A 22,311-nucleotide genomic window follows, 5' to 3' on the forward strand; every position below is an offset into this window, starting at 1 on the left:
AGGACAGTGAGCAATAAAGTGTGGGGTAGCTTTCTTTTGAGTGTGAAACCTTGAGAGGAATGATTCAATTTGATATGATTCAACTTCTGAAGGGTTGATATTACAACTGGTTTTCACGGTTCTTGTTCTCCATTTTATTTCAACAACTGAGGCTACATAGCAAGATCATTAAAATGGCACCAGAACCAGAGACCATGCCCATCTCGGTGGATTTCCTGTAAGCCCCTCTCAGTCTTATTCGGTTACTGGTTTGATATCACCACCACATACCATCTCTCATCATAGAGTTGTTAATCATTTCTCATGATACTGACATTCACACAGAGGCGGCCTAGACACCCTCTTCTCCAACACAACATCCCACACCATCTCCCTCCCCCTCCTCAACCCCTCCGACTCCTCCCCCGCCAACGTCGGCTTCCTAATCTCATACCTCGTCAAGCACCACCTCAAGCACCCAAGGACAGAATTTTTCGTGCAAGGCGATGGTCACTTGTAAGTGTTCCTGCTTTCCTTTGAACAGGCCGAGCACAACTAACAAACCAGAACACCCGGCATACTGGTCCTCATCAACGAGGCAGACTGGGAACTCGAAGGGGAGGAAGAATGCGAGCTCAAGGCGGGGGATAAAGTTGTTTTTGTCTCGACCATGCACGGTGGTTAGACCTCAGTTATTTTTAACCAAACACAAGAATGATACCCATCCATCAACAAGCACATCCCTTTTCCCCTACGCCAGCGAGGAAAACGAACTCCCTCCCCCTCCCTCCGTCCCCCGCCTAGTCCCCATCAAATTCTTCATGGTGTTATACATCAACCCCGGCAACCCCCCCTGCCCCACCTCCTCCCCCTCCAACCACCCCAACACTCCCGCCCTGTACTCCTGCCAGCTGAGTCTCACCCCCCCCCTCCCAGCCAGCCTCACCAAACTCTGCTGCGTCACCGGCCCAGCATGCCTTACCAACAGCCCCCCCTTTTTCATTTCCTTTTCTTCCAGTCCTCTCACAAACTTGATACTCTGCAGACAAAGCACCGGGTTGTAGCTCAGACCAAAAACAGTCTCGAGCTTTAAATCATCGTCTAGATCTCTGAGATACGAGTCCAAAACAGGGACAAGCGATTTCGGTATGCGGCAACCCCTGGCGTTGGCGTCGGGGGAGCCAGAGTCGGATGTTGGTGCGAGGGCGAATGCACGTCCCCTCCAGAGGTTGTTGCAGATGTCCATCAGGAAGCCGTTGAAGATGTTGATCTGGGACCATTCTTCCTGTGATGGTTTTCGTTGCTGTTGCTGAGGGGAGGTCTTTTTGGTTATGACGGTCTCCCAGGCTATTTTATAGACTGTTAGGATGGAGCAGAGGCGGGATAGGACGGTTAGGGAGGGGGAGAAGGCTAGGTTGTAGACTAGCAAGGGTGGGGGGATGGCGATGGGGATGTGGAGGAGGAGGATGGGGGAGGAGTAGATTCTGCCTGTGGCGGTGTAGAAGTCTAGGATGGCGAGGGAGGTGGAGATGGAAGGGGAGGATTGGGATAGAGTTAGGCAGAGGGGGTTGACGTGGGTGAGGAGGGAGGGGATGGAGGTGACTGGTTGTGATGGGAGGGAGGAGGTGGGTCGGGAGAGGAGGCGGGTCGTCCAGTTGTTTAGGAGGAGGGTGTAAAAGGTTAGGAGGGCGAGCTGGGATTGGGGGGTGTTGTTGAGGAGCTTAGATTGGAGGAGGGTGAAGAGGGGGGATAATTCTGAATGGGTTAGTGACAAGTTGGGTGATTAGGGATGAAGGTGAGGGCATACCGGTAAAGTCAAGCAGGGGGAGGTAGCTCAACGTCTCGAGGACTATGTCTCGTTTGTCTAACCCGTTCCATGTCTGCAGGAAGCTTTGGAAGAATTCCATCAAAACGGGAGATAATTCCTGCAGCATGTTAGCATTGAGGAGTTGTGTGGAACAATAGACACAACAAACCTTGATACTCAAGACATAATCACGAATCACCTCTACCATATCGAGTAGGAATGACGGGTCTGTATCACCGCTCGTCACATCACCCACACACGCCATCAACCAATTGCTTATGCGCTGCGAAGCCTCCTGGCTGGGCCGCAGCAACAAAAACTTCTGCAGCAAGGGGTCTGCAAGGACGGCAACCAGCTGCGAGGGCATTTCGATCTTTTCGAGACTGTTGACAAACCCCTCGGCGCTGTCAAACTCCTCGAGTGTCACCGAGGTTTCGTGGGCATGTAGCGTATGAACGTTGGGAACAAGAGCTCTCGCCCCCTTCAACCGGCGTCCCAAAGCATGACTGACAGCAAAGCCGTTTCTGGTCCCGTCGTCTTCATGCCGGTCGAAATGCTGTTGCTGAATCTCGTTGAGCCGCTCCCTCCATTGGACATCTGGGTGTTTAAAAGCAGCCGCACGTCCCTTGGTGATGTCGCCCACGATAATCTCTGGGTAGTAGTTCTTGAACACCCTGAGCAGACCAGTCAAGTTGGGGTCACCGCCAGTCTGTCGCGAAAGAGCCAGTCTAATCCATGATTATGTCAGTCCTGGTCAGTCGCAGAATACGACGTATACGATCGCTCACTCACATGGTCTGAATCCTAAATGGTCGCACATGCTTCCGCCTGGTGATAAGCGCCAAAAGGTGACACAGCTGCGGTCTGTGCGAGGGCAAGTGACCATGGTCAGTAAGACGAGATTCCAAACATCATCTGAACCGAGTTTTTCGACGTACCTGATGGCAGCCGAATCGAGAAGGTTGAACAAGACGGCGTATGTCTGTGACAAGATGGTTGGGTTCTGCAACAGGTGGTACACCATCACCAGCCATTTCAGGAACAGGCTCTGAAGGGGAAACGATGGCTTGAGGTGGCCGTGGCCCAAGGCACCGACGATTCGTAAAAGGACTTCATCGCTGACTTTTCCCAAAGGATAGAGGTTGCGGGTGATTGCCGACAGGCTGGCCTGGTCAAGGTGATTGTGTTGGGTTAACAAGTCGACCAGACGGATGAGGTCATCTGGAAGAGCGCCTCGGTCATAGAGAAGTGATGTGGTCTTTTCGACTGTGGGTTTGATGCTTGTTTGGCGTCGTTTGGCCGGGATTTTGGATGCTGCCTGCGAGTTAGTGAGCGAACAATGTAATTGCGAGTTATGCATGCAATCATGAAAGACACCATACCTGTTTCCAAGTCGTCCAAAAGCTGGTCAAGCCGGTCGCCTGGTGGAGGGGACAAACTCATGTTGGGATTTCTGACTTTTTATGCTGATAAATGCTGAATCGATGTTGTTTGGCCGTGAATTCCGTCCATTGGGCCTTCCAAAACCACTCCACCATACCCCAAAAAGGTAACCTGACCTGTGATACCTATGCTCTGGAACACGCGTCGAACGCGTTTCGACAGGAACCTTGTCTTGGCATCTTCAAGACGTGATTGTAACCCTAACCCGCCAAACTTTAATGCCAAGCAGTCCAGGGTTGCATGTCTACATGTGTAACCTTCAACTGCCCAATCTGGACATATTTTGCATCTTCATTATCATATGCCTGGTTCTTGGTTCTGCTGTCGGCAAGGCCGGGTAATGAGGCAAGACTGCCCTGACGGTGACGGTTGATATGAGGCCTGTTACACAGACTTTCCACCCGCGCAACAATCAACAATCAAGACAGCCAGTCTGACGTCTGTCTGAACGAGACACATCCCCAACCTTGTCGGCACCCCCACGTCTGCTCACTCGCCCGATCCTTCTTGACATTCATTCTCGGTGACAAGTATAGCTGTTGTCGGGCCTTCCCCACACGGCCTGCGCTTCCGCGTCTCTTTCTACCCCTTGCTCCTTGCTCCTTGGGAGGTTACCTTCACGCTTGTGCTACCCATGCTCGGCCGCCTCTCGACGATGCACTTGCCGTATCTTCAACAAGATGTGTTACCGTCGTCGAGTACGAGTACGGTCGGTCATCACGCTGTAACCAGACTTTTCTGTGTAACACCAGTCAGTCAGCAATAGCGGCGTCTACGCTTCCGAGATCAAAAGCTCCGGCAAGGCAACACATTCAGACATGGGGCAAAGCGGCGCGGACCATCCAGGCCCCGATGCCGACAAAGAGAACCACCGGATGATCGACTGGTGAAGCCAACAGCAAGCGACACCGACACCAACACCAACATCACCAACATTGAATACAACAAGTCTATGGATACGCAGGTCGGTATCAGCGCGTCATGCTTCTTGCTTGACCTCCAATATCTGCACGTCTTTCTGTACAACCCAAGCTTCTTTCAGGCGTACATCACCCACCAATTGACCCTTCACCACCACCACCACCACCCACCGCACTTGTCATGCAGCCTACACCAAGCAGAAGTGCAAATATCAAACAGTAACCACAACGGCATTGAACAGGCTGCCACTATGGTGTTACCCGGTCGCCTGTTGTGCCAGTCACCACCTACAGTACATCCAGAGGCCAATCTTACACCTGAAGCGGCACTGAAAGCCACCTAGGCCGTTTTCTGAGACCCCGCTGACAGGAGGGCTGACAGGGAACTCGATGGAATTTTTCCTCGAAAAGAGGCGCTGTTTCTGGTCTTCCCGCGTCTATCTCATCTCTTGCTTGACGAGCTTCGGGGGGTGTGGTGTCACACCCACACACACACACACACACCCACCTTCACTTGTTAGGTTCCTGCAATAAATTCAACTTACATACATAACCACACGCACCCATCTACCGTTGCCGACTCGTGGTGCCCCCAACTTTCCTCTGCCGCTCCCATTGGCCCTGTTCTTGGCTCATTCCTCTCCGCCCAAAAGGGCACCAAAAAATCCTACCAAGTTCGCTGCATTTTACCTCGGAAAGTCCTGGTTGAAGGCCATTTCACCCGGCCCTGGGATCCCCATTACGCAACTTATACCGTACCGCTCACCACCAGCTTTCGGGCTGCAACTAATAACCCTTTTCATCCCTTATCCGACTTGTCCCTAGGACGGTACGCGTGGACTGACACGGCACGAGATCAAGAAAGTTCAAGAAAAAGGCTTGCATGGGTGGGGTTCCCGTTCAGAAATGTGTGAGGTTTTGAAGCTGTACAAAAGGTGATGTAAGTGAGGCTCAAGACCACCCTCGCCCTCAACCCCTGACCATTGACTGACCGATGAACCCAGACACATTTGTTAATTCATAATGAGTCCTCCCGAACCCTCAACAACTGACCTTGACCCTACCTCTCCTGTTCCCATGGACCTCAGCAAGCACCGGGTGACTACGGTCATGCAAGATTCGCATTCCTATCTGCCACTATCAAAACCACTCAAGGATGGCGACCTCCTGTTGCTGCTCACACCTGGAATCATACCGGATCTTGGCAGTTCGAAAATGAATTCAGAGACACCACTTACCAGTGACCCGTTCGAATCCCTAGGCAAGGCATTGGCGAAGCATCATCCCTGGGTTCGGCATGTGCCCTACCTACCACGCTACGGTATCACCGGCACACATGTTGTGCACATCAGGCTAGCCACGGCGATCATTTTCGTCCTCTCAGGTCCACCTGTCCATGGTCAGCCCTCGCAAGTGGCACTCGCCGAGATCACACGAAGTATCTGCGAGAACCGACCACATGTCATCGTGGCCTGCTGCGACGCCCGAGAGCTGGGGCCCATCGAAAAGTCGTTCCCGGCGATAGTGCAGGTACCCAGCCTCGACCCGTCCGATCTCGAAGCAGCGGCAGACGTCATATTCGGAGAGACCAAAAAGCGGCCACCATCAACCGGTCCTAACCTGCAAAATCTGGTCCTCGCCCCAAAGGCCTGGTCGGTCGAGGTATGGAACGGGCCCCGGGACATGGATGCGTCGTATGAGCTCTGGTGCCGGTGCTTCCCAGACAACTTCCACCTGAGCCGCTTCTTGTTCCAGGCGCTGCTGCGACGGGATGGGTGGGCGATGCATTACGTGGTTCGTGAGCCGGGGACCTCCCAGCTGCTCGGGTTTTGTGCGACGTATACAACTTATGCCGGGGCTGAGGAGGAACGCCTGGTCGGGTCCGTGGCTGCCTTGCTTGTGCGCCCGGCGTACCGGAAACGAGGCATCGGGTTGAGCTTGCACAACCATGCGCTGAGGCAGCTTACAAAGACACGTGGTGTGTGCCGGTTACAGCTTGGGAGCACGTTTCCTCGGCTGTTGTATGGGCTTCCGATGGATTCACCGGTGGAGGATTGGTTTGGGCGACGCAACTGGCCTGTTCTTACCCAGTTACCGGGCCCGGGGACTGGGCAGGAGGCGTGCGACTGGCTGCTGAAGTTTGCGGATTGGCCTATTCCAACCGTGTTGCCACCGGGGCCGGTGTTCCGCCAGTGCGAATTTCACGAGTTCGACATGGTGTTGGCGCTGGTAGGGTCGGAGTCTAGGAGGAGGGACAATGTGGGCTGGTACGACCAGTATGCCAAACTGGCGAACTCGATGAACATCCGCGACATTGTCGTCGGACTGGACGAAGCCGGCACGATGGTTGCCGCGGCTTTGACATATGTCAAGAACACGGGGAGTCCGGTGGCCGAGGATCTGCCTTGGACCAACATGATTGGGGATGATGTTGGCGGGGTAACGTGCGTTTGCATTGCAGGTCAGTGTTCTTCTGAGCACCACGTCGTCATGTGCTAACCGTTACGGTGCAAGATGATCTATGCAGAGATTCAGGTCGGCGGGGCGCTGTGATGGTCAGACTATTAGACAGCTGCATTCAGCTGCTTGCTGAGCAGGGGATGACACAGCTGTTTATGGACGCCGTCAAGGATGGCGATGAGGGGTTCCCATCTATGGGTGAGTGTAACAAAACAAAGAATTTACAACTGTCTACGGCGGCTGACCAATTGTAGGCTTCAACAAATGGGCAAGATACAGAGATGTGTGGCGGGATATCTAAGGCTACTGTCACCGAAAGGCCAGCCCTTCACCAACAATGACCATGTTTACACGGAACTCCACCATGCCGACAACAGCGTGTGTGCGGCCGCCAGCTTGGTCCGGAACCATCGGCTGCTGCGGGCGGGCTGGTGCTTCACCGAGCAGGGTGTGGTCACGATTATGTGGGATGAGTCCGTCCATTTTACGGCCTGTACAACCCAGCAGCCGCTCGGAGGCTTCACGTCGGATGGGGGTACACGGGTGGCAGCAATCCCATAGTGAGAACAGGAATCATTTTTTGGGCTTTTTGTTCCCCTGTTACTACTACTACATCAGTTGTGCATTGTGGGGGAACCAAACCCAACCCCCCAAAAAAAAAAAAAAACGAAAAGCTCTTTGCTGGCAGCAGGAAGGATCAGACGCAACCATCCGAAATGTCCCCGCCTCCCCAGTCGAAGGATTCAGAATCTTTATCCGTGCAGGCCTATCAGGATTATCGTCCGTAACACCGACTTCTTATTAGGCGCGATTGGCGAAGACATTTTTGTCATCTCTTTCTCGAGGAAGAGAGCCCAAAAATGGCAACATTGACCAACAAGGTAGGTAGGTAGCTTTGCTGTCATCAGCTGGACAGAGAAGAGAGGATCATCCATCCCCTGTCAGTCAGCTAGGCTCGGGTTACACGAGGGATTATGTCAACACAACACCGAGCTTATGCCGTTTCCGTGTAAGCGAGGCGGTGGTGGTAGGGACGAGGATGGATCGTGGATCCCTCCCGGCAGGCAGACATTCTGCTTAAAGGTGGGCTTTGAGGTCACTGGTGGTGGTGGTGGTGGATATAAGCACTGGGTAGCATGGTCCGGATCACATAAGGATAGGGCTCTTGTCTCGCGCGAGCCTGCGGCGCTATTGGTGTCTGAGGTTGGGAAAAAGATTCCCGGTGTTGCAAGACAAGTTCAAAGATGGAAAGAATACCCGACAGAACATAACACAGTTTGCAGATATCAAGCACATGTTTTTGGGGTTCGGAAGATTGTAAAAGGGAAGGTTTTCGGTGTCTCGGTTGATTACCATTATCTGCTTGTGTCTCAAACTATCCCTGCTGGGATGTAAAACTGACAGGCTGTGTTCTTACGCTTTGGACATACTCGGAACGAGTTGTTTGTGTGACCTCTTCAAAGGACACATTACAAACCTCGTTCCTCACTTGAATTCAACGTCTCACAAACCCTTTTCCTCTCACGAATAAACGCGGGGGCGTTTATGACAGCACAAGGGGCGCCAACCTTCGAACAAACGTCACTATCTCCTTGCTGTAAGTGGGCGATGATCTCTGATCTGCTTTCCCCCTCCAACCCTGACCAGCAGAACACCACACAAAACCTGGCTCTCCCGCATGGTTGATCTTGGGGATGATAGATTGACGCGGCGTGGCGGCACAGCTTGGACACACACACACCCACCTACATACATACATACATACACACAGACAGACAGACAAGGTTTTTGTTGTGTAACCAATATGTATCTGCACGGTTTCCCTCGCAAGACCATGTCGATGAGGCTATTCCGGAACGAAACAGGATTAAGGCCGCATACCTAGACCGACCTACCTAGTTAGTTTCTTCGAATCAGATGGCACCGATCAGGGGAGGGGGTAATTACCGGGCTGGTGACTGATCAGGATGGATGGGATGGTACTTATTTTGTGGGAAAGGGTTGTTGTTGGGAGAAAAGAACTGTGCGTGTAACGACACTGATAACCTACCTACCTACCTACCTACCTACCTACCTACCTCCCTACCTACCTACCTACCTACCTACCTACTTACCTACCTACTTACCTGCCTGCCTGCCTGCTGTACATTGTGGTGTACCTTATCTTGTGCTCTTTTGGGACACTTAGCCAACCAAGAAGAGAGGAAAAGACAAGCGAAGGGGGGGTTGACAGGTGGTTACCTTGAGGTATGCTGTGTCACTTCTCCGTTCAAAATGTCTGTCCGGTAGGTAGGCATTACTCAACTGTGTTACCCCCTTCAGCCCCCTTCATCCGAGTTCATCCCATCATCCTCTTGACTGATCTCGGCCCGGTATAACTTTCTCATATTTTACCTATCATCATCATGCCGAAAGGTGGCGGCTTCGGTCCGAAGGTCTTGAGCGCTCACACACTCATGTGAAAAGTCACGTTTGACGGCATACAAACAAACCACACATCCTACTCGTATCCAGATGTTTCCAGAAGGGGAAACTCAATCGTAGAGGTCGTACACATACTTGCACATGGGAACAAGCAAGAGTTTGAAGGTGCGGTGGCTTTTGTGTAACTTTGCTGATCGATCCCGTCCCATACATACATCACCAGTTTTCGCTTTCGCTTAATCGTTGACCTCGCCGCCGCCACTGCTTGTGGGGCTTCCGTGAGGTGCCAAGGAGGTGTTTGAGGGCTTGTTGCGAGTCCGCAAGAATTTCGCCCTTGTGCTAAACGTCTTGGGGACCAGGAGCTTGTGTCACCGCAACAATTCTCGTTCGGGTTATGAGGCACTGTCATATCCCCCGGCTTTGTGTAACCTTTCTGGGTTGGTTGGTAACCGGGGTTGTGGCCTTGACATGTTTGTTTCTGGTTGGTTTACATGACGAGTACTTGGGTGTAAGTGGGCAAAGGATTGTCATGGGGAAAAGAGGCCCTGTTGACATTCTAGAAGAAAGGGGGCACAGAACTGTGGCACCGGTCCCGCAAAAGATCCGGCTGATTCTCCCCTTTCTTCGCCAACTATACAAACTTGAAGTATTGAACTCTTCGGAAGCCGTTCGGCACTCATATCACAGCAAATTTACAAAAGATCGACCTCAGAGGGGATCGAAACGGCCTCCCGCATGCACGGCTGGGGCAAGACCGGGACCGAAATGGGTTCCATCAGTTAACAATGACGGATGGTGACATTGTGCGGCTTGAATGTGAGAGATCATCATCCCTCCTCTCCTCGGAACGTGCTCTCTTTTCATGCGTGGGATATGTGTCTGTCCCTTCTGGCAAGAGTAATATGTGAGATACGATATAGCTCGCCCCTTTTTCCCTCACCAATGACAAATCATGCGCCTACCTGGTACAAGATACCTCCATTGTCTCCTCTCAGTAAGTCCGTCAAGGCCATGTGTCTTAGCCAGACTAGTTTCTCGCTTCTGCATGGGTCTTGCGTTTTCCTTTGCCAAAATGCGGGATGTGATCACACTAAAGGAACCAGCAACATCCTGTTGGACAACAGACTTTGTGTTACATGAACCACGCTGATATACACATGTCAGATCCAACCTTGAAAGGTAACATGGGGGGGGCTACTACTCAATATATGCACATGGATTAGCCAAGCTTGATAATAATCTGTGTTGTGTCACTCATCAACCGACAACATCGTGACTAAGGAAACTGTCCATTGAGGCAAAGATCTATATTATTCTCGGATAAGCAGGCCAAGATGAGAATGATGTATTGTGAGAACAGGTGAGAACTCAAACGGTGAGTTGGCGTTCATGCACCTACCCAGCCCGGATGGCAACATGATGAATAAGGGAAGAAAGATATTACAAAGGATTTTGTTGCACCTCCTCACATGGATGGGCGAGGTCGTACGTTGTGTAACACCGCTTAAACTGTCCAGTCAGGTAGGTGTGGAGCGAGCTCTGACTGAAAAGCTTCCGAAGAATATGACAGTCTTTTGCGACACACGATGGATGGGGTGTTCGGACATGTGACGGACGAGATTTGTGATGTGAAGGGACACAAGAAAACGCCACCTTTGGCAAATCCAGCCACTGGAGATATTCTGTGTAATAAACAACGAGCTCAGATGTGAAGACCAAGTTGTACAGACCATGAACATTTGAAGAAGATAGCTATGCACCATCGGACCTCGAGAACCAATAACTCTCCTCTCTTTTACACCACCAACTTGATTAATTACACCCCAAACACTTCACCAATAAAAACCCATCTTCCGAATCGGGATTTCAAAACCCAGGGTTACCGTCAGACAACAAACGCTGATCAACAACCTCCTCCCGTCTCTCAGCCCTATCCCGATCACCAACCAGCAACACGCAACCAACATCGGATGGAACCGAATACACCCACCCAAACCTTCCGAGTCCGAGCTGAAAATGTTATCAATGCGGGCGGGATATTAGCCAACACACACACCCCGATTATTCATCTGCACAGACCAACCCGACCCTCACCGAGCCGAGCGCCGCCCCCCCCCCCCTACGTAATGTTTTGTTAACCAACCTCACCTCACCTCGGAGCAAATCAAGACATGAAGATCAAAGACAGAACCAACAGGCCCGAGAAAGCAAATGCTGTGCTACCTACATAATAGAAGTGAATAATCAGCACCCCATCCCCTCTCGCATTCCAACCTTCAAAAAGTTTCTTCCTTCCGTTCGATCTCGGATCTTGAGCATAACACTGAAAGGGGTTGTGTGGTTGAATCTCCGGACGGGTCGAAAGATATGCCCCTGAAAAGACAAACAACATACACCCAATCCAGGACGACAACCTGACCTACCTGCGCAGGCAACAACTGGCCACTGCGCAAGCACACAGTGAAGTCTATTGGTTTGAGGGACAATTTTCTCTTAAAATGCTGAGATAGTCGCGAGAGAGGGGATCGCACATGTAATAATCTCAACCTCTCAAGGTAGGCAAGGTACTAAAAAAACATAGCCAAAAGACTGTCTAAAGCTTGTCAAAACAAGCCTCGAAGGAACGGTAAAATGGGCACCACCATGAAGGTTCAAAAAGCCTACCTACCACAATCTTTTCAACGACTCCAGATGTCTTCAGTCTCCCCACACACAAAACCCCCTTTTGAAGATATCTTACTACCTCTTGAAAAGCCTCCACCTTTTTCTTATTGTCAAACTCACTCATTGTGCTCAGCATATATGTGTAAAAGCAACCAAGTAAACAAAACACAAACTTTTGCCTAAACATGAATGGTATATACACCTCCTCCTTTCCTCACCTCCTGTCGCTAATATTCATCACAAAACCCAATCCCCTTCACAGTGCAATAAAAATCGCAATTTGAGTTACCCTCAAACCGACCCCCCTCTCCCCTAAAGAGAGCAAAAAAGCAAAAGAGACCTCCCTTCCCCTCTCTCCTCTCCCTCAACGTCCCAGTTTCGAGTACAAACCCCCTCACAACTCACCACCACACCATTCATTACCTCAATACCATTTTTAACAAAACTCCCCCTCCCAATCCGGTCCCTTGTTTCCTATCCGGCCATGTCCCAATCCCACCCTCCCACCAAGAAAATCAAGTCCACTTCGAAAAATCCACCGCATCCACCAGCGCCTCCGTATCCCCATTCCCACCCTGCCCATGGTGATGCACCCCATGATCCGTCATCATGGTAGAACTCGCCGCAGTGCTCAACATGCTCGACCGATGCGACCCATCATTCCCGCTCCCCGTCCCCGTCCCCGTCCCAGCCCCAGAAGTCCCCCCACTCAACCCCGTAGCAGCAGTGTTACTCGTAAAAAACGTCGCAACCGACGACCTACGCAAGCTGCTAAAGCTGTCACGAATATTCCCGCTCGCCGGTCTGCTGCCTGCGCTGTTGATGCCAGAGGGGCCCCCGCCGCCGCCAATGCTATAGTCTGACAGCATACCCCCCGGCCCGACAGCGCCAACACTTGCACCACCGAGCCCGCTCTGCGTTCCTGACACGGCGGCGCTGCTGTTGATGAGCGGTAAGCCACCGGCAGTAGCGGTGGCAGTAGCCAAACCAGTCGACCCGGCAGAGTGCCCATAGTGCGCACTCTTGGGACCGTGTCGCTCACGTAGTCGATTGATCTCCTGAAGACGGTTCCTCCATGACGAAACATGCTCGCCACCTTCGCGTTGAGACCACACAAGAGAAAACACGGATGCGTTGAGGGCTATCAGTCTGACGAAGCGAGGGAGCGCCTTCAAGCTGACAAGCTTTGGCTCGGCGACTGGGGAGATTTCTGGGAAGCCAGGCCGGTTCATGACTTGGACCTTGAAGAAGGGGGAAACCTGCTGAGCCTCTCCGTCCTGTCGCTTCTGTGCCATCTCTCTCATGGACGAAAACGTCCGCCGCGGTGCGGGGGTGATGACAATGTAGACGTAGTTGAACTGGGAGGGAAAGGTGTCGAATTTGAACGGCAAGCCAGATTCGTTCCAGACAATGCTGACATAATCGTTGCCAATGTGCTTCTTCTTGTGGTTGCACTGCGGGTCACGCTCCAGATTGGTGGGCATCTGTGTGGTGACATGGTAGACAATCTCGGTGACGCGGTCGCGCCAGCAGTAGGTGTACTGGCCGTCGGTGTCGTACTCGCGGTCCAAGCCTTGGGTGTTGAATGTGGCCCCCTTCAGCTTCGTCAGCACGCCCAACCCCTTGAGAAACTCGAGGTATTCTGGCGAGCCTATCGTGTTGGCGAGGATCTCGGTCTCCTTTGTCTGTCCCTCGCCAACATAAATAACACCGACTTTGTGCCCGTCAACGGTGGAATTCCTGTCAAAGATACGGATAGCTCGGTTCACATTGTCGTCGTCCGGTAACGGAATGGGTCGAATGGCGGGATCGTACATTTGAGGCATTGGTGCGAGCAGCTGCATCAGCAGATGGCTGGGAAAGATGGTGATACCGTGCTGGAAGCGTCCTTCCCAGGCCGATGCATCAGATAGGTCTGCAGCTGGCTGATTTGGCATGGGGGAGAATTCGACACGGATAGCGAACGACGATGTGCCCGACGGATATCGTCGAGTAATCTCAGCCCAGCCCGTTTCTTTAGCCTGTCGAATGGTGACGATGCTGTTTCCGATGATCCAGCGCCTCTTCTGAATCTCGCCGTAGAACTCCTCGGTGAAGAGGGGATCCTGAGCCGAATCGCAAGCATCCGAAAAAGCCACACGCTGCATAAAGTCAAGTGTGACCTGTGCCTGTTCCTCGTTTGTGGCCCTGCCATCCGAATCTACAAACAGGTTCTTGGCGATCCAGTTGATATGACTCGGTCGATCGGGCAGCTTTACCGCAAGGAACCAGAAAGTAATGACATGGTACGCCAGAGCATACACGTACTGTGGCAGATCATCGTTGGCAGCTTGGTGGCCGAGCGTCTCTGGGTGGTGTGCTACAACAATACTGGGCGTCGACGGCTCGCTCGAATGACTAGGGCGTGCGGCATGTTGTTTCTTGTCGCGTACTGACTGCAAGTATCTGGCGCAGATGCCGAAGATGATGCGATACTCATCCTCTCGAAAGTTGGAATACAACGACGGCAGGCGACTGAGGCACGCCAGAAACTCAAGAATGTGTACGGCGACAAGGGGCTGTGTGATGACTTGCGACATCTTTTGCAGAATCGTCACAAGAGCTTTGCTGACAGAAAGAGGTAGCTCGTGGCAGCAAACTTGCAAAGCGTGGATGCATGTCTTTGCTGTCTTGTCCGAGATGCCATGCGTAAAAGTCCTGACCATATCGTCCTCGTCCATCTTTTGGAAGTGCTCATGATAACTGAGAATCATGGCCAGCGAGTGAAACAGACAGTTGCTCACATCACTTCGCCGCAAGCCTGACGAAAGGGGGGGCTCTTGAAAGTTGCCGGTCTTGATCATTTCGCAAAAGAACCGTCGAAGCTCGTGGATGTGAGGGATCGCGCCCCTGAAGATGGGATGATTGCTGAGTTGGGCGGGAAGGTGTGCCAGAACAAAGCTGTAAACCTCCCAGTCGCAACCGTTGTGGAAGAGGCTGATCATCGCTTCCAGCCAAGCACCCATATTCAGTACTGCCCTTCCTGTAGAGCCCAACTCGGCTCCAATAGCATCATTCTCGTCTCGGTAGGAAATAAGCAACCAGCTCGGTCTCTCAGGGAGGCTCTCAGGTAGAGCATCTGCATCGGGGACCGACCATAATCTTTGATTCTGATGGACTACGGGCCTTGGGGTATGTGTTTGCCGTGCAGGAAGCCCTTTCTCTCCTGCCTGCCCCTGGGTAAACGATATACCACGAGACGGCCGTGTTGCTGGCTCAGCCCTTGGCAGCCTAGATGGATGTGCGGCATCCTCGGCCAGCTTTCTTGCAAGTGACGCTTCCGTCCTGTAAAGCAAGCCTGCAAGGCTTTCATTCTCAACCTGCGTGGTGATATATATTTGATATTCCGCATCTGCTCGAAGTCGAAAGAGCATCTTCATGGCCGTCAGCCGAGCATCAACCTCACATGAATTAGACCGGGCAATGTGAACCAGGGCAGCAAAAGCCTTGGATGCTTTGGAGCCATCGGTGTTGAGTGTTCGGATGAAAATCTGAACATAACCTCTGGTGACAACGTTGGAGAGGCTCTGGTTCGCAAAGTAAACGGTCTGACCTGGAGGGAAGGAACTGGACTTTGGCGACGCCAACAAAGCCAAGGGTGACCTGGACATTTCCTTTGCAACCACCTCCCTCAGACCTCCTATGATGTCATCAAAAAGACTGCCATCTGCAGTTTGCGAGACCTTGACGAGGAACGTAACCGTGTCCTGAAGAACCAGTGTGTTCGTTTCTTCGCTCATACCAGAGAGCAGCCGGCGCACGAGGTCGCCAAGAGCGTCCTCTTCCATGAGATCTTGTGTGAGAGAGAGAAAGTCGTAGACTTCGATGATGATTTCCAAAGCGTGCAACCGCGTCAGCGGATCCCGGTGTTGGGCCAGGAAAAAGCCATCCATGATTATGTCAAGATTCTTCTTCCACTCCACGTCTGATGGGAAGCAGCTCCTGTGATCCTTGAAGTAGGCGATGACGAGACCCGCAGCAGAATCGGGAAGGGCCAAGTACACCTGGGTCAGGAATTGCATGCACTCATCTCGTTGCAGCAGGTCGGATGTTTGGGTGAGTAGGTTTTCGATACGGGTGATGAGGCGTCTCAGCTGCCTGGTAACGGGGTCCTCGGCTTCTGGTACTTGCCGCGGCGAAAGGAGTGATTCCGAATCTGGGGCCGTGAAGGGGACTGCCTGTGTCCCACACTGGGCAGCAACCTCGAAGATGGAGGACCAGTGCTCGTCTCTGACCATCGGACTGATGTTGTTGCGCGCGTCGTCGAATAATGAGTTGATTAACTGCAGAGTATCAGCGGCTATTTTGGTGTTGCTGGACCTAGCAACATTGGCCAGGCCGTCCACCAGAAGCGCAAGGGACACAGGGGGGTACCCCTTTTCGGCCGATTTGTGAAGGAGCTTCTTCAGTACCGAAAGGGCGCCTCGAATCTCTCTGTTCAACTCCTGCTCCTTCTCCTTGTCGTCTGGGGCCGCATAAGTTCGCAGAATGTCCAGCAATATCCTGACCGTGGACTGCCCATGGTGCGATCTGCAAATAATGGAGATGGTGTGCCATGACTGTTTCTGCAGGTGAGGCAACTGTTGGTGTATCGTTCCGAGGACTTTGATACAGTCTTTGAGCTTGCCGTTTGGAATGGTCCCGAACGTGACGAGCGCTTCGATCACGTTGATGCATGCTATCAAATCATCCTCCGATGCCGTTTTTCTACAAATATTGAGCAGCTCGCTCATCAAATCCCCAACCACTGGATCCCTGGCGAACTTGAAGTTGAATTTGATCACGTCCCTCAGAAGCACAAACAGCTGGGAGAAGTTCTTATCTTCGCCTGCTGCGGCTGATTTCCCTTTGCTAGACCCCCCATTCCCTCGCAGTGCCCTTCTACGAGCCTTTCTGACGATTTGGTATGTCTGGTGTAGCCAGGAAATAAGTAACGGGAATATGTCGTACGGGAACCCGGTGATATTGCGACCTTTTGTAGTGAGATCTTCTAGAGCAGCGAGCTGAAGGTGAAAGTCTGCTCGGTTCGCAGGTGCTGTGAGGGTTTCAAAATACTCGCGGCGCTCCAGCTCGCTGGCAGCTGTGTACTTTGCGCACTCGGTAAGAAGCTCCCAGCCAATCTGTCGGGCGTTTTCTGGATAGTTTTCGTTGATCAGGTCTTTGCCGGCGTACCATATGTCGAGTACCTAGTCAACGACGTCAGCAACCGGGCCCCGACGGCTTAAGGAGGCACATGGGGAACACATACAGGATTCAGTGGAAAATCCCTTATTGCGTAACGAAGCGAAGTTGCCGCAGCTATCCTCTCATTCAGATGACCGTTCCTATTCTTCAACTTTACATATTGCTCAACCTGGTCGGGGGCAAGCCCTCGAAGGGCCGTCGGGAGTGGGCTGTCATCGGCATGTTTCGTCGACGGTGAAGGCTGTGCCTGGGCAGCGGCGATGGAACCGAGGGACTGAAGTGAAGGTGGTGGTGATTTCGTAAGCCTGCTGCCGCCAGCCAGTCCCTTTAAGACACCGGCAAGGCCTCCGGTGATCCTCTCCGGGGGCTGGTCGTCTCCGGGAGAGGGGGACATGGGTAGCTGGTCCTCCGAGGCCGAGTGGCCTAGAGACGCTAGTCGGCGCAACATGTCAGTATACCGGCATTCTTTGTAGCGGCAACGACGCAGAACAAGCAGGACAGATAGAAAAGATCAAAAAGCAGCAAAGACAAGAGGAACACTTGTAGTGTCTGTCGTCCGACGCCAAGAACAGAAACTCGCAAGGCAGTGGTTTAGCCCTGCAGGAAGCTTGCAGGAGCCGCATGCAGGCTCAGAAGTCCGGGGCGGGGGAGGGCGATCGAAACACGGCGGGAGCGAGAGCTGTGAATCGTCGGGTTCCCTCAATATGACATGGCCATGGCCTGACGGGAGGGTGTGGTCAGGTCGGGGGCGGCCTAACTTAAGGGGGAAAGTCGCAAGAGATGTCGAGACATGTTTGTCTAGAAATAACCTGGAAAATTCTCGAGACAGGACAAGACAAGACATACGTTCGACTTACACGTAATGTGCTAATCGCAACAGGAAGAGGCAGGTCACAGAGACACAAGCCAGCGAGGGGAGCCGTCCCCCTCCTTGTCTATCTCTTCCCACCCTTCCTCACTTTCAATCGGGAATCGGGTCTGGTGACTGGTCCTCCACACTCTTCACGCCACCAGCTGGGGGGCACATGCGCCAACGTCCGGAAGGGTGCAGTCGGGAAGCTGTGTGATGGTGTTTCAGCTGTCGGGATGGTCTGGCCTTTGTGATGTGTGATTACTCGCTTTCTTTGATTGGAATAACGTTGGAAGATGGACTTGCAGACTGGCGGACTGGCGATCACTGGCGGACTCCTGAAAAATCAAGCTACCGGTCAGTGGTGTTCTTGGGGCAGCGATGACGGAACATGGCCCAGTGAAACCCACTGGTGGCAGCGATTGGATGGACCCCACGATGAGCTGGGGGGGGGTTGTTGACGGCTGCGTGTTGACCCGCCCCAGCCAATCACACCTTCCTGGCTTGCAGGACGACGATGGAAAAAAAAAGCAACAAAAAAAGTGATATGGAAAACTGAGATTTTCTGTCAAGTTTTGCAGAGAGCACTGTGGCACTGTTGTTTGTGTCAGGGAGAGACGGTCCGGTGCTCCATGGTCAAAGAATAGATCGAGCAGGCTATAGAGAGAATGATGACTAAAAGGCTAATGGAGATAGTTTGCGTCTTATGCAAGTTCCATCACAATGAATGAGTAAGAGACAAGGTTCGTTTGATAGAGGACGATAAGCCGTTATCATCGTCTTTCCCAGAGCTTCCTTCCCCACCATTTGGAGGGCCGACGGCAAGTACCGCACGCACCCCGCTACCTAACAAGGTCCCTGAGCCTCTGAGGTGGCCCGTGGCCTTGCGCCAGCCAAGGCTCTGATAATTTTGGATCCCAGGCGGAGGCTGCCAGAAGACCTTCTCCCCCACCATAACTCTGGCAACCGTCAAGCGCTTTTTCAGGTGTTTTTGTTTTGCTTCCAAAATTGAAGCCACTGCCACATACACGTCGTCATATTGCTTGCAACCTCCCAACACACATCTCACCATCACAAGTAGTACAAATACCACGAGAACAACGAAGCAGCTGCCAAACATGGCGACCGACCTGGTGCAGATCGCTCAGCTGCTTAACCTGACACTGGATGCGAAGCAGCACCGCAAAGGTAGGCATCAATCACATAGCAAATTCCCGCTCCGTGACCACTCAGACTAACTTTTGTTTCTCTTTTCCTCTTTTTCAGCTGAGGCCGAGCTCAAGATTCTATCAGAACAGCCCAACTATTCCCTGTCCCTTCTCACACTCGTCCACGATGCCACGAAACCAACCCAGACCCGCCTCGCGGCAGCCCTTGCCTTTAAGAACTTTATCCGCCACAACTGGGTAAACGAGGATGGATCCCACAAGCTTGCTGCGAACGAGGTTGAGACCATCAAGAAGGAGATTGTCGGCATGATGATTGAAGCCCCCAGCCAAATTCAGGCCCAACTGGGCGAGGCCATCTCGACCATTGCCGATTCCGATTTCTGGGAGCGCTGGGACACCCTTACCCAAGATCTTGTCAGCCGCCTTTCTCCAACGAGTTTTAAGCAAACAAATGGCGTTTTGGAGGTTGCACACTCGATTTTCGGTCGGTGGCGCCCTCTGTTCTCGAGCAACGACCTGAACCGCGAAGTGCTGCATGTGGTTGGTGTGTTTGGTGACCCCTTTACCCAGATGCTGGGCATTGCCGACCAGCAAATTGGGGCCAACTCGGGCCACGAAGCCGAGCTCAGGGGTTGGCTTACCACGATGAGTCTCCTCGTTAAGATCTTCTACGACCTTTCGTGCCAGGACCTACCACCAGTCATCGAGTCGAACCTGCAGTCCATCACCGTGCTCCTCCACAAGTATCTCAGTTACACCAATCCAATCTTTGATGGCGAGGAGGATGATCCCACGCCACTCGAGAACCTCAAGTCAGACATCTGCGAAGTTCTTCAGCTGTACACAAACAAGTACGACGATGACTTCAACCCATATGTCCAAAAGTTCACCCAGGATGTGTGGAACGTGCTCTCCAGCGTTGGGCCCGAGAAGAGATATGACATCCTCACTTGCCAAGCGCTTAAATTCCTTACCGCTGTGGCTTCAGTGTCTAGGCACGCACAGATTTTCAGCGACGAGGCGACACTGGGCACAATTGTTGAGAAGGTCATTATCCCAAATGTGTCTCTCAGAGAATCGGATGTTGAAATGTTCGAGGACGAACCGATCGAATTCATCAGACATGATCTGGAGGGCTCCGATACCGACTCGAGAAGAAGGGCTTCGACCGATTTTCTCCAGAAGCTGCTCGGAAACTTTGAGATGCTGGTGACACAAGTGGTCTTCAAGTACATCAACCATTTCCTCGAGCAAGGAAAGACTGACTGGAAGGCCAAGGATACCGCTGTGTATCTCTTCCTCGCCATTGCTGCCAAGGGTGCCGTTACGGCATCTCACGGTGTCAAGACGGTCAACAGCCATATCAATGTGGTGGAGTTTTTCACCCAACATATTGCTGGTGACCTTGTTGGTGGGGACTCGCATCCTATTGCCAAGGTTGATGCTATCAAGTACCTCTACAACTTCCGCAGCCAGCTTGACAAGGCCCAGTGGGCCGCTGCTATGCAGCCACTCATCCAGAACCTGGGTTCAGACAACTATGTGGTCTACACTTATGCGGCCATTGCGGTCGAGAGAGTGCTTTACCTGACGGACGATTCCGGCCAGCACATTTTCCCTCGGGCTGACATCCAGCCCCATGCCAAGGAGCTCTTGGAACACCTCTTCAGTCTTGTTGAAAAGGACGCCTCGCCAGCAAAGTTGCAGGAGAATGAGTTCTTGATGAGGTGCATCATGCGCGTTCTGATCGTTCTCAAGGAGGGGGCGGCCGAGTGTGGTATCAACAATATTCTCACTCACCTGAATGGCATCACCAATATCATCAAGCAGAACCCCAGCAACCCGCGCTTTTACTACTATCACTTTGAGGCCATGGGAGCCCTTGTCAGGTAGGACTTTTTGGTTTCTTGACTGCACTGGACTGGAATCGCTAACTTGTAACAGATACTGCAGTAGTCTGCCTCAGGTCGACCTTATCAGCCGCCTGTGGGAGCCGTTTGCATTGATTCTTACCGAGGATGTGTCCGAGTTCATCCCCTTCGTCTTCCAGATCTTCTCGCTTCTTTTGGAGCTCAACCCAACCGCGCAGATTCCAGGCGATTTCAAGGCTCTTTTGGAACTTGTGCTTACCCCGACTCTATGGGACACCAGAGGCAATACACCCCCTCTTTCCCGGTTCCTTGCGGCCATCATCCCCAAGGCCGCCCAGGCCATTGTGCTGGAGAACAAGCTGGAAGCCGTACTCCTCATCTTCCAGCGTCTTTTGGCCAGCAAAAAGACGTCGCAGAATGCCTTTGACATCATCGACTCCGTCGTGACCACATTCCCTGCGTAAGTGCCTAACTCCAGTTCGAATGATTCAAAAAGGCTAACCTCGTTGCTATAGTGAGGTGTTGGAGCCATTCTTCACCAATGTGGTCGGTCTTGTCTTCGACAGCGTCCAGAAGCACCCTAGCGATTCGCACAAGCTCCGTGTAGCGCGTTTCTACCATCTCGTCTCCGCCAAGCCAGGGCTCGGGGCCGACTTCTTCATCAAGCACGCCGATGCCGTCCAGGCAAACGTTTTTACTCCTTTCTACCTGCAGGTTATCCGACCAACCACTGCCTTGTTCGCCAAGCCGGTGGACCGCAAGCTGGCTGTTGTTTCTTACACCAAGACGCTGTGCGAGTCCGAGGCCTTTGCCACGCGCTACGCCAAGGGCTGGGGCTTCACCTGCACGAACCTGCTGGACCTCCTCAAGAACCCACCCAGGGTTGCTGCTGGTCTTGGTGACGAGCTCCTTGTTGAGAACGATGTGGACGACATTGGCTTCGGCATTGGTTTCACGCCTTTGAACACGTGCAAGCGCGGCCCCACGGATGCCTACCCCGAGATCACTGAGATTGAGAAGTGGGTCGGACAGTATGTCAAGGAGGCGAACGCGAAGATGAACGGGCAGATCACTCGGTTTGCTCAGGAGAGGCTGGCTCCTGAGGCCCAGCAGTTCTTTGCACCTTATCTGGCTTAAGGGGGGGTCAGCATGGGGAGAAGAGGAGGCGGTGATTATGTATGTTGAGGGGAGTGTTTGGCGTTTGGGAGCAGCATTGGAGGTAAACAATTGATGGGCATATTTGTTGGTATTGCTTTGGGGGGTAATGTTGAGCGGAACAGAGCTCGAGACCAGACAAAAGAAGATTAAAAGGGGTGGGGAATGAATACATTTTGATGGCAATGGCAAAGCGATGGATGGAGTTTTTGATGATGGGGTGTGAAGTGATGCTTGAAGAAGTTCTATATATGATGGCTTTTTGTTAGATGGTAAACATGATATTACCAAAATACCGCTTCTTCCACGCCACCCTTGATTCTCAGCCAACAGAAGTCTTGATTGT

The 22,311-nt window shown here is 52.5% G+C and overlaps 5 protein-coding genes across 5 annotated transcripts; 3 read left to right on the forward strand and 2 right to left on the reverse strand.

The window, feature by feature from the left end:
• Positions 1–10: 10 nt before the first annotated feature.
• On the forward strand, positions 11–2,615 carry URM1 (Ubiquitin-related modifier 1). The gene is made up of 3 exons (XM_062888023.1): positions 11–217; positions 325–495; positions 547–2,615. Exons 1-3 carry the CDS (start codon positions 174–176, stop codon positions 662–664), a joined length of 333 nt encoding a protein of 110 aa, XP_062746213.1. The 5' UTR covers positions 11–173; the 3' UTR covers positions 665–2,615.
• On the reverse strand, positions 731–3,530 carry QC762_211250 (uncharacterized protein; the record flags this gene model as incomplete). The annotated part of the gene is made up of 6 exons (XM_062888024.1): positions 3,169–3,530; positions 2,725–3,100; positions 2,579–2,650; positions 1,956–2,514; positions 1,787–1,904; positions 731–1,734 (listed from the first exon to the last, which is right to left on the reverse strand). Exons 1-6 carry the CDS (start codon positions 3,227–3,229, stop codon positions 731–733), a joined length of 2,190 nt encoding a protein of 729 aa, XP_062746214.1. The 5' UTR covers positions 3,230–3,530.
• On the forward strand, positions 3,478–8,653 carry QC762_211260 (uncharacterized protein). The gene is made up of 6 exons (XM_062888025.1): positions 3,478–5,089; positions 5,154–6,610; positions 6,679–6,807; positions 6,864–7,803; positions 7,946–8,206; positions 8,257–8,653. Exons 2-4 carry the CDS (start codon positions 5,173–5,175, stop codon positions 6,908–6,910), a joined length of 1,614 nt encoding a protein of 537 aa, XP_062746215.1. The 5' UTR covers positions 3,478–5,089; positions 5,154–5,172; the 3' UTR covers positions 6,911–7,803; positions 7,946–8,206; positions 8,257–8,653.
• Positions 8,654–11,847: 3,194 nt separating this feature from the next.
• Positions 11,848–18,113, reverse strand: TSC2 (Tuberous sclerosis 2-like protein). Its single transcript, XM_062888026.1, has 2 exons — positions 16,985–18,113; positions 11,848–16,922 (listed from the first exon to the last, which is right to left on the reverse strand). Exons 1-2 carry the CDS (start codon positions 17,366–17,368, stop codon positions 12,213–12,215), a joined length of 5,094 nt encoding a protein of 1,697 aa, XP_062746216.1. The 5' UTR covers positions 17,369–18,113; the 3' UTR covers positions 11,848–12,212.
• A 237-nt stretch (positions 18,114–18,350) lies between these two features.
• CSE1 (importin-alpha export receptor) lies at positions 18,351–22,239 on the forward strand. Its single transcript, XM_062888027.1, has 4 exons — positions 18,351–18,958; positions 19,037–20,828; positions 20,884–21,270; positions 21,326–22,239. The coding sequence occupies exons 1-4, from the start codon at positions 18,889–18,891 to the stop codon at positions 21,945–21,947; spliced, it is 2,871 nt and encodes a 956-aa protein (XP_062746217.1). The 5' UTR covers positions 18,351–18,888; the 3' UTR covers positions 21,948–22,239.
• The last annotated feature ends 72 nt before the right edge of the window (positions 22,240–22,311 follow it).

The sequence above is a fragment of the Podospora pseudocomata genome, assembly GCF_035222375.1.
Source record: "Podospora pseudocomata strain CBS 415.72m chromosome 2 map unlocalized CBS415.72m_2.2, whole genome shotgun sequence".
NCBI classification, from domain to species: Eukaryota; Fungi; Ascomycota; class Sordariomycetes; order Sordariales; family Podosporaceae; genus Podospora; species Podospora pseudocomata.

What these genes read in the sequence shown, in the direction of transcription:
- URM1 (XM_062888023.1), top strand. Translation starts at nt 174, where the DNA reads ATGGCACCAGAACCAGAGACCATGCCCATCTCGGTGGATTTCCT. An exon ending in CCCATCTCGGTGGATTTCCT is followed by an intron (nt 218 to 324) that starts GTAAGCCCCTCT and finishes ACATTCACACAG; the next exon opens with AGGCGGCCTAGACACCCTCT. An exon ending in GTGCAAGGCGATGGTCACTT is followed by an intron (nt 496 to 546) that starts GTAAGTGTTCCT and finishes CTAACAAACCAG; the next exon opens with AACACCCGGCATACTGGTCC.
- QC762_211260 (XM_062888025.1), top strand. Translation starts at nt 5,173, where the DNA reads ATGAGTCCTCCCGAACCCTCAACAACTGACCTTGACCCTACCTCTCCT. An exon ending in AACGTGCGTTTGCATTGCAG is followed by an intron (nt 6,611 to 6,678) that starts GTCAGTGTTCTT and finishes ATCTATGCAGAG; the next exon opens with ATTCAGGTCGGCGGGGCGCT. An exon ending in TGAGGGGTTCCCATCTATGG is followed by an intron (nt 6,808 to 6,863) that starts GTGAGTGTAACA and finishes GACCAATTGTAG; the next exon opens with GCTTCAACAAATGGGCAAGA.
- TSC2 (XM_062888026.1), bottom strand. Translation starts at nt 17,368, where the DNA reads ATGTTGCGCCGACTAGCGTCTCTAGGCCACTCGGCCTCGGAGGACCAG. An exon ending in GGGATTTTCCACTGAATCCT is followed by an intron (nt 16,923 to 16,984) that starts GTATGTGTTCCC and finishes GTCGTTGACTAG; the next exon opens with GTACTCGACATATGGTACGC.
- CSE1 (XM_062888027.1), top strand. Translation starts at nt 18,889, where the DNA reads ATGGCGACCGACCTGGTGCAGATCGCTCAGCTGCTTAACCTGACACTG. An exon ending in GCCATGGGAGCCCTTGTCAG is followed by an intron (nt 20,829 to 20,883) that starts GTAGGACTTTTT and finishes AACTTGTAACAG; the next exon opens with ATACTGCAGTAGTCTGCCTC. An exon ending in GTCGTGACCACATTCCCTGC is followed by an intron (nt 21,271 to 21,325) that starts GTAAGTGCCTAA and finishes TCGTTGCTATAG; the next exon opens with TGAGGTGTTGGAGCCATTCT.